The following is a 10,774-nucleotide window of genomic DNA, read 5'->3' as shown; positions in this document are numbered from 1 at the left end:
AAAAAAAAAAAAAAAAAAAGAAGAAGAAAGGGTTCTAATAATAGAATCTGGAATTGAATAAAACCTTAAGAGACAAACCTATTTTTTTTTTAAAGACAGGTTCTTGCTCTGTTGCCCAGGCTGGAGTATAGTGGTGTGATCCAACCTCTGCCTTCTGGGGCTCAAGTGATCCTTCCACCTCAGCTCCCCAGTGCCAGTAGCTAGGACTATAGGTACATGCCATCATGCCTGGCTAATTTTTTTATTTTTTGTACAGGCAGGGTTTCGCTATGTTGCCCTGGTTGGTCTCGAACTCCTGGGTTCAAATGATGCACCTGCCTCAGCCTCTCAAAGTGCTGGGATTATAGGCATGAGCCACTCTGTCCGATCCAAACCTACTAATGTTAATAGAAATTTGTTAACTGCCTTAGGTACAATAATGGGATTGTGGTTATACGGGAGAATGCCTCTATTCTTCAGAGAGGCACACAGATTTACTTGCTTTTAAACAGTCTAGCAAAAATAAAAACAAATCCACTCATATAACTAATATAACAAAGTAGATGGTTCTATAGGTGTTCAATGCATCATCCTTTCAATATTCTAGGTGTTTGAAATTTACATAATAAAAAGATAGAGAAACAAAGGTGGCTTGGAGGAAACCAAAACAAACAAGAAGATCCAGCCTAATGGACAGATGCAATGGACTCGGCTCCTGCAGCCAAAGGCTCTGCTTGACCAAGAGCCCCTGGCTGCACTGTAGAACTGCTTTTTCATATGGACATATGAATGAGAGACTAGCTGGGCTGGTAGCTCACGTCTGTAATCCCAGTACTTTGGGAGGCCGAGGTCAAGAGTTCAAGACCAGCCTGGCCAACATGGTGAAACCTTGTTTCTATTAAAAAAAAAATACAAAAAAAAAAATTAGCAGGGCATGGTGATGCGTGCCTGTAATCCCAGCTACTTGAGAGGCTGAAGCAGGAAAATCGCTTGAACCCGGGCAGCGGAGGTTGCAGAGAGCCAAGATCGCACCATCGCACTCCAACCTAGGCAAGAGTTAAGACTCTGTTTCCAAAAAAAAAAAGGACTGATGGCAAAGTGGGATGGGTCCAGGCCAGGATGAGGGAAAACTTCCTCTCTGCCTTTGCTGAAGCATAGGAACTATTCTAACAGGAAGAAAAGATATAGGGAAACCAGTATCAGGTACTTCCCAAATATAAAAAGCAAAGACCTAGCCATGGAACACTGCATATGCTTGTGAGGAAGCACCGAGGGTCTGGGATTACTTGAGGACAGGATCAGACTGCAGTGGGGGAGGCAGTGGCAGGAGGTGGGACATGAGAGGCCCAAGAGGGTCGGGTCACAAAGAGCCTCAGATGCGCTGTTACAGAACTGGACCTTCAGAGCCATGGGAGCATTTTAAGGCAACAAGTGACATTATCAGATTGAGTTTTAAGAGATCATTCTGGCTGCAGGACACAGAAAATATGTTAAACTACAAGAATGAGTGAGTTTCTCCAAGGAAAGCATGTAGGAGAAAAGAACAGGTCAAGGACAGAGCCTTGGGCAACACCAACACACAAGGAGCTGGGCAAAGGGTCGGGGAAGGAGACGAGAAAGGACTAACCAGGAAGCCCGACGACCAGCATGGGTGGTGTCACAGAAGCTAGAGGAGGGTCAACGGGGGCTGAAGAAAAACAGCAGAACATGAAGGCGAGGGCTAAAAAGCATCACATGTGTTACCTGTATTCAGGCAAATGACCTCTCTTACTACAGAGTTTCAACGGCATGGCAAGGGTGGGGGGCTGGATTCCATTGTAGATTGTAGCAATAAATGATGGTGGGGTGGGGGGGGTTTCAAGAAGTGCCCCTGGAGTATACATGCTACTCAAGTCACCTGGCTACAGAGGGAAGGACAGTGTGTTGTGCCAGAAAAGAATATGGAGTTAAGGGTTTTTTTAGTTTTTTGTTTGTTTGTTGAGACCTTTTGCCCAGGCTGGAGTGTAGTGGCATGATCCAGGCTCACTGCAAGCTCCTCCTCCTGGGTTCACACCATTCTCCTACCTTAGCCTCCTGAGTAGCTGGGACTACAGGCGCCCGCCACCACACCTGGCTAATTTTTGTTTTTGTATTTTTAGTAGAGACAGGGCTTCACCATGTTAGCCAGGATGGTCTAGATCTCCTGACCTCATGATCCACCCACTTCAGCCTCCCAAAGTGCTGGGATTACCGCCATGAGCCACTGCACCCAGCCGAGTTTGTTTGTTGTTGTTGTTGTTGTTTTTTGGCTTTTTTTTTGAGGTGGAGTCTCACTTTGTCGCCCAGGCTGGAGTGCAGTAGTGCAATCTCGGCTCAACTTCCACCTCCCATGCTCAAGTGATTCTCCTGCCTCAGCCTCCTGAGTAGCGGGGGTTATAGGCATGCACCACCATGTCCGGATGATTTTTGTGTTTTTAGGAGAGATGGGGTTTCACCACGTTGGCCAGGTTAGTCTCAAACTCCTGACCTCAGGTGATCCACCCACCTCGGCCTCCCAAAGAGGTGGGATTACAAGGGTGAGCCACCGCGCCTAGCCTTGAGTTTGTTTTTTGCTTTGCTATAGATCTAAGAGAAAATGGTGCTTTTCTAGAGGGGGAGGCTGCAGATTTGAAGACAGACACGTAAATGATGAGGCAAAGTCCCAGAGGACATGTGAGGGAAGAGAGTTGGCTTTAAACAGAAGGAAGGACCCTCATCACAGTCTGGAAGGATAGAAGCAGATGAAGATAACTTTTTAAGCGGAGGACAGGAAGCTGACATAATCATATCTGATGAATTTAATATTCTCAGTAAAACAGGAGACAAGACCTTCTGCTTAAGTGAGGGGATGGGATTGGACAGTAAACTTGAAGAGTACAGTCTTAGAACAGTGTAAAGGGAGTGAGATGGAAAGATAAATAAAAGGGCTACTGAACAACCTTGAAAGCACACCTGCTGGTGAAGACTGTACATCTGTTACATGTTTCTGGAAAACCTCACAAATGTCTATTTTGACTTTCCATTAATTCCAATTTTTCACGAAGAATTGAAAGTTATAGTGGTAGCCAGGTATGGTGGCTCATGCCTATAATCCCAGCACTTTGGGAGGCTGAGGCGGGCGGATCATGAGGACAGGAGATCAAGCTCATCCTGGCTAACATGATGAAACCCTGTCTCTACTACAAATACAAAAAAATTAGCTGGGTGTGATGGCAGGTGCCTGTAGTCCCAGCTACTCAGGAGAGGAGGCTGAGGCAGGAGAATGGCATGAACCCGGGAGGCGGAGGTTGCAGTGAGCCGAGATCACGCCACTGAACTCCAGCCTGGGTGATAGAGCGAGACTCTGTCTCAAAAAAAAAAAAAAAAAGAAAAGAAAGTTATAGTGGTATTACTGTGTAGTTTCACTATTTTCTATATCTCCCAAATACCCGCTCATAGAAGTAGAGAAAAGGAATTGTATAACAAGGGACTGGGACATTACAGCAGCGGAATAGTGGGCAAGGAGGTTTGGGGTGTTGGTAAGAGGTAATCAACCACACACTTGGGCCAGGGAGGGAAGCCCAGTCAGGAGAGTCTTGACTGCCCAGGAGAAATGAGTGGCTTGCCGGAAGGGAGGCTGCCATGAGCTCAAGGAGGAGATGTGGTGGAATATAGTGGGAGGGAGGCTGTCAGAGAGCTGGAAGGTTAGCAGAGTCAGGATGAATGAGGACCAGTGGCTTAAAAGTTCAGATATGATACAGTTCATGACAATGACAATGTCTAGGCTCTAGATTCCAGAGCATGGCTGTGAATATGGGTGGCTGACAGAGTGAAGAAGGCTCTCTGAGTATTGGTCAAGAAACCCTGAAGGTTGGTGTGGTGGCTCATGCCTACAATCCCAACACTTTGGGAGGCCGAGGTGGGAGGATCTCTTGAGCACAGGAGTTCAAGATCAGCCTAGACAACATAGCAAGACCCTGCTTCTGCAAAAAATAAAGAAAATTAGCTGGGCATGGTGACAGAGTAGCTGTGGTTCCAGCTACTCTGGAGACTGAAGTGGGAGGATTACTTGAGCCTGGTAGCCAGAGGGCTCTTGTGCCACTGCATTCCAGCCTGGACAAGAGAGCGAGACAAGAAAAAAGAGAAAGAGAGAAAGAGAGGGAGGGAGAGAGGGGAAAACAAGAAGGGCAGGGCAGAGTACAAGAAACCCTGCAGCCACCCTCAACCCTGGGTGTTAGGAGATAAAAGTTGCCAAAGATGATGTGACAGGACACCAGACAGAAAAAGACCATGGGACGGCAGTCAGTGTCTTCAAAGAATTACTTTGTGAACTGTTCTACCACCACCTTGAATATCAAAATTACCATAGTCCTTCAGCCCAGTGGACTTCAGCTTGCTATAACTAGAAGGTTTAAGACAGTCATCCAAGATACCTCCACCAGGACACACATTTCTGTCAGAATAAATGAGGACGCTCTCAGTCAAGCTGCAATCTCATCACCCGTAGTATGGTGCAAAGAGCACTGGATTTGCAATGGAAATACCTGCATTTTAATTCCAGTTTTGCCAACTAGTGGTCCTGCACAAGCCACTCACCACAGCCTTGGTTTGCTTATTTTTAAAATGTAGAGAGTATCATCCTCATGGAGTCTGTGTAAGGATTAGAAGAGATGATACATAAAAGGGCCTACTGGGATATATCCATAATTCCCCTCTGCCTAGGATTTTCCTCTTGCAGTAACACGGACTGGGATAGGTGGCATACCTTGCCAGAAAACCCTCCCATTTAATAAACCCCCACAGTCGGGTGTGGTGGCTCACGCCTGTAATCCCAGAACTTTGGGAGGCTGAGGTGGGTGGATCACAAGGTCAGGAGTTCAAGACCAGTCTGGCCAACATAGTGAAGCCCCATCTCTACTAAAAATATAAAAATTAGCCAGATACGGTGGCACGCACCTGTAGGCCCAGCTACTCAGGAGGCTGAGGCCGGAGAATCGCTTGAACCCGAGAAGCGGAGGTTGTGGTAAGCCAAGATCGCACGACTGTGCTCCAGCCTCGGCAACAGAGCAAGACTCCGTCTCAAAAATAATAAATAAACCCCCCACAAGACCCTACAATGTGACCCAGGAGGCAAGGACTGTCCATCTAATCAGGGAAGGAATAAGTCATTACCACCAGTTAAGTGGGTCCTGTCACCTAGTTCAATATACCATGTTGTCATTTTATTACAGGCAGTAATAAAAAGAAATCATTATCATTCAGTATCTTTAGAATCTATTGTTCTCTCATTTCCCATTAATAGTTCATACTCTCACAAATAGAACCTTAGTAAGGGTATTCTTGGAAACGACATTCCTTTACTTATCTACTTGCTTGTCTGTTGCAAAGATGATATCCTTTTGGTTATTTCCTACCCTGCCTATTAGGAAGACAGCCCTTCGTAAGAGGAGGGCACTTTGTCTTTCCAGACTGGTATTGTTTTGAGTGTGTGCACTAGGAGCAGATGCCAGTGGAATCCCATCTATTATTCCATCTGATAACCAGAAACTAAGACTCATGATACTAGCAGTGCCACTGAGCCCAATTATGAAGTCTGAGGCTTGTAACTAATCTTGTCAAGGACACCACTGCCTCTAGGAACTGGGAGCAGGGCTTGAGATAAAGAACAGCAACAGCACCAGGAAAAGATCACAGTTTCACTGTCCAGCCTTTGATGCTCCCACATTGGGACCAAGCTATGGCGGCACGTTACATGAGAGCCAGGAAAAACCTAGACTCCTGGTCACACCTCTTTTCCCAGGAAACCTTACAAAATCACTTTTTATCTTCACAAGATCCATCTAACCTCACGGAGGCATTGCTGTCACTGTAGGCTTAGACTCACGCATCCACTGCAGACAGGAAGGAGAGTCCACTTCCCTCTTAGAAGGAAATAATGATACCAAAGTTGTATATTTCCAGTAACTTAAGTGCAAAAGAAAATGGGGAAGATTTGGTACGAAGATAGGAAAGTAGATATGGCTGCTAGAAGGGCATTAAAACTTAAAGATATTAATGAAGATCCATTTCCCAGGCCGGGCATGATGGCTCATGCCTGTAATCCCAGCACTTTGGGAGGCCGAGGCAAGTGAATCACCTGAGGTCAGGAGTTCAAAAGCAGCCTGGCCAACATGGTAAACCTCGTCTCTACTAAAAATACAAAAATTAGCCGAGTGTGGTGGGGCATGCCTGCAGTCCCAGTTACTTGTGAGGCTGAGGCAGGAGAATCGCTTGAACCCAGGAGGCAGAGGTTGCAGTGAGCCGAGATCATGCCATTGCGCTCCAGTACAGTCTGGGCAACACAGCGAGACTCCATCTCAAGAAAAAAAAAAAATCAATTTCCCAAAATTGCAGCCTAAATTCCAACATCCCTCTGTAAGGCAGCCCAGGACAACACTACTGCTAGCAGCGCTGATGATGTTATTCCAGGCAGCAGGATTAGAACTGGAAAGAGGGAGTGGGAAAGGCGGGGAGAAAACGAGCACTTCCTCCAGCTGTGCTCATGCTGCACGAGCTGCAGAAAGGCTCTGGACTCAGACAGAGGATCCAAGACTCCCCAAGAACCACCCCAGCAGGTCCACTGGTCAGAGTCCTCCTTGCCTCTGAGGCCAATCCAACCTTGCCTGTGGGGTCTTGGTCTCCTACCTGGGTCCAACTTCAGCCGAAACCAGATCTCCGATGGCCAAAGCTATCAGATAGGAGGGGATGGGCTGACACATCTGGAAGAAGAACTTATTTGGACCTCTCTTCTCCCAGGTGCTAGCACTCATCACAGCTGTGAAGCCATCTGGGACCTGACAACAGAGAAAGCTTAGGAGATTTTACCTGGAGAGAGTCTCCTTTTGATTAGTTTGAATAAAGCATGACCAGCCACCTGTGTGTGATGATAATGGCCCGGAGTCTATCTTGGAGAACACAAAGGTTTCAAGAAACTAAATCTGTGCTCAACTGATGGGATTTAGAGGAAGGCTACATACAACTTCAGTAGGTGGAAGAATCTAAAAGTAAGCAATTTTTCAGAAGTACTACTGAACGGATATAATAATTTACCACTGAAATGTGACCTGTTTGATAGATCTGAAATTATTTCTTAATCCCAAGGGCAGGTGCACCTAATCTTAGTCTCCTTACCTCAATAAGAGCTGAATATTTGTATTTAACAGCAGGCGTGTCGAAGCAAGGGAAGAAGGCCCGGTTTAGGACAGCCTGGCCCTGGGTATACACAAAGGGCTTCTTCTTTCCTGCTGTCTGCTCGGGAGCCAACCAGCAAACCTAAGCGAAAAGAAGAACATTTCAGAACTGACATCTCTCCCACACGAGCTCAGTCTGGCCAGAGAAGTGAGCTGGCTGGAATAAGAGGATTTTAGGTCATCCTTAAAACCTTTCTGCCAGCCAGTCTGGTTCGAACTAGAAAGCTCTCTCCTCTTGTGTATTTAGTTCATCCTGGAATCGAAGCCAAAGTATGACACCCACTTCACAGGGCAGAGCCACCAGAAAGGGTCCTTTCCTCACGGCATCCCGTGCGTCATCTCAGGGACCCTGGACCTAGCCTCTGACCCTTTCATCTGTACCCTGTCTGTGTCCTTGTCTCTATAGTAGTTTCTCATCAAACAAAAAACTACTGAAGCAACTGCATTTGGACTTGTGATAAGACTCAGAAAAGCAAAACTCAACTGGGAGTCAGTGATTAATATGTATTCTCTTTTCTTTTTTGAGACAGAGTATCACTCTGTCGCCCAGGCTGGAGTATAGCAGTGCAATCTCGGCTCAATGCAACCTCCACCTCACAGGTTCAAGTGATTCTCACGCCTCAGCCTCCCAAGTAGCTGGGACCACAGATGCATGCACCACCAAGCTCAGCTAATTTTTGTATTGTAGAGATAGGGTTTCACCATGTTGGCCAGGCTGGTCTCCAACTCCTGGCCTCAAGCAACCCGCCCACCTCAGTCTCCCAAAGTTCTGGGATTATAGGAATAAGCCATCATGCTCAGCCTAATATATGTTTTCTTTTTTCTTTCTTTTTTTTTTTTTTGAGACAGAGTTTCACTCTTTTCGCCCAGGCTGGAGTGCAATGGTGCGATCTTGGCTCACTGCAATCCCCGCTGCCCAGGTTTCAAGCGAGTCTCCTGCCTCAGCCTCCCAAGTAGCTGGGATTACAGGCATGTGCTGCCACACCCGGCTAATTTTGTATTTTTAATAGAGATGGGGTTTCATCATGTTGGTCAGGTTCGTCTTGAGTTTCTGACCTCAGGTGATCTGCCCGCCTCAGTGTCCCAAAGTGCTGGGATTACAGGCATGAGCCACTACGCCTGGCTTAATATTTGTTTTCTATTCCTAAAATTTACCTTTTCAGAAGAAACGTATTCTATATGATAGGCACTGGTTATATGATTCTTTATCTGCATTCTGTTAGCTCTTAAAGGGCAAATCTGGATTTGGTGCAGTGGCTCACGCCTGTAATCCCAGCACTTTGGGAGTCCGATGCAGGTGGCTCACTTGAGGTCAGGGGTTCATGACCAACCTGGCTAACATGGTAAAACCCTGTTGCTACTAAAAATACAAAAATTAGCCGGGCGTGATGGCATGCACCTGTAATTCCAGCTACTCAGGAGGCTGAGACAGGAGAATCGCTTGAACCCGGGAGGCAGAGGTTGCAGTGAGCTGAGATCATGCCACTGCACTCCAGCCTGGGTGACAGAGCGAGACTCTGCCTCAAAAAAAAAGTCAAATCTGAATGATTATAACAAAACCCAGTTTTTGCCTAGAGCAAACAGGCTTTCATTCACCTGGAAGCAGAGCAGGGTGGGTATTGTCAGTAACAAATACCATTTAGAATTTAGAAATGGATTCGATTATTCCAGGATGATTTCACAGAGGAAGAAAGAAAATTTTCTGGCTGGACCTTGAAAGACAAGCAGGATTGAGATGGCTGGAAAGGCAGGGAGGAGACATTCACAAGGAGACAAGGAGCAACATGAGCAGAGGCATAAACAGATGCAGGCTCCAGAGGCAGAGTGGGAGAGGCAGGCCTGGGCAAGTCTAATGAAGGGCTCTGAACACAGCGGTGTCTGAGACCTATTTTAAGAGGCATAAGGAAGCTACGTTGGGATGCTGGGTTTTCTTTGAGTTTTTGTGTGTGAAAAAATTAATTAGCGTCCTTATAACAGGTATAGTGCAGTATAGAAAGGGATGAGACAGAGTGGAGAAAGCTGATAAACACTGCTTCAGCCAGGGGACCGAGATCAACGCTGACAGTTATAAATCATGTGGATACTGTGCGCCCTCAATACCCAATGAAAATGGCATTTTGGCTGGGCGCAGTGGCTCACACCTGTTAATCCCAGCACTTTAGGGGGCCGACGCGGGTAGATCACCTGAGGTCAGGAGTTCAAGACGAGCCTGGCCAACATAGGGAAACCCTGTCTCTACTAAAAATACAAAAATTAGCCTGGTGTGGTGGCACGTGCCTGTAGTCCCAGCTACTTCAGAGGCTGAGGGAGGAGAATCTCTTGAACCAGGGAGGCAGAGGTTGCAGTGAGCCGAGATCACGCCAATGTACTCCAGCCTGGGCAACAGGAGCGAAACTCCATTTCAAGAAAAAAAAAAAAAAAGGCACTTTGCCTCTGTGAATTGCCCCTCAAAACTCATAATCCCAGTCTAATCATGAGAAAACATCAGATAAGTTCCAATACAGGGGCATCCTATACTATACCTGGCCAACACTCCTCAAAACTGTCAAGGTTGGCTGGGTTCAGTGGCTCACACCCGTAATGCCCGCACTTTGGGAGGTCAAGACAGGAGGATCGCTTGAGGCCAGGAGTTTGAGATCAGCCTGGGCAACACAGGGGGACCCTGTCTCCACAGAAAAAATAAAAATAAAAAAATAAAAAACTGGCTGGGAGCAGTGGCTCATGCCTATAATTCTAGCACTTTCTTTGGGAGGCCAAGGTGGGAGGATTGCTTGAGCCCAAGCATTTGAGACCAGCCTGGATAACACAGTGAGACCTCATCTCTACAAATAATAAATTCAAAAAAATTAGCTGGGCGCAGTTGTATGCACCTGTAGTCCCAGCTACTTGGTGGGGAGGCTGAAGCAGGAGGATCGCTTGAACCAGGAGGATCAAGGCTGCAGTGAGCCATGATTGTGTCGCTCACTGCACTACAGCCTGGGTGACAGAGCAAGACCCTGTCTCAAAAAACAAACTGTCAAAGTTGTATCGAAAACAAGGAAAGTGTGAGAAACTGTCAGAGTCCCAAGAGGATACATGGCAGCTAAATATAACGTGGAATGCTGGATGGCTTCCTGGAACAGAAACAGACATGAAGTAAAAACTAAGGGACTCTGAAAAAACTATGGACTCCAGTATCAGTACTGGTTTATTAATTATAACAAATATATTATTATACTAATGTAAAAATTAGTCTTGGTTAATAATATATCAGCACTGGTCAATTGTAACAAATGTGTCATACTAATGTAAAATGGTAGCAAGAGGGGAATCTGTGTGTATATGAGTATGTAGGGAGTACTGGACTGTATATGGGAACTAGCTGCTCAATTCTTCTGTTAATGTTTTAAAATATAAAGTCTATTAAAAAAAAAAATTAGGCCGGGCGCGGTGGCTCAAGCCTGTAATCCCAGCACTTTGGGAGGCCGAGACGGGCGGATTACGAGGTCAGGATATCGAGACCATCCTGGCTAACATGGTGAAACCCCGTCTCTACTAAAAAATACAAAAAAACTAGCCGGGCGAGGTGG

The 10,774-nt window shown here is 46.3% G+C and overlaps 1 protein-coding gene across 1 annotated transcript in view; it reads right to left on the bottom strand.

The window, feature by feature from the left end:
* Positions 1 to 10,774, bottom strand: part of RNPEP (arginyl aminopeptidase (aminopeptidase B)) — a 28,530-nt gene that overhangs the window by 11,539 nt on the left and 6,217 nt on the right. Inside the window, 2 exon segments of the mRNA XM_011931842.1 lie at positions 6,661 to 6,809; positions 7,147 to 7,287. Coding sequence (XP_011787232.1) covers positions 6,661 to 6,809; positions 7,147 to 7,287 — 290 coding nt within the window.

This window comes from Colobus angolensis, unplaced genomic scaffold (assembly GCF_000951035.1).
Source record: "Colobus angolensis palliatus isolate OR3802 unplaced genomic scaffold, Cang.pa_1.0 Scaffold91, whole genome shotgun sequence".
NCBI lineage: Eukaryota > Metazoa > Chordata > Mammalia > Primates > Cercopithecidae > Colobus > Colobus angolensis.
This window is presented reverse-complemented; position numbering and strand designations above follow the sequence as displayed.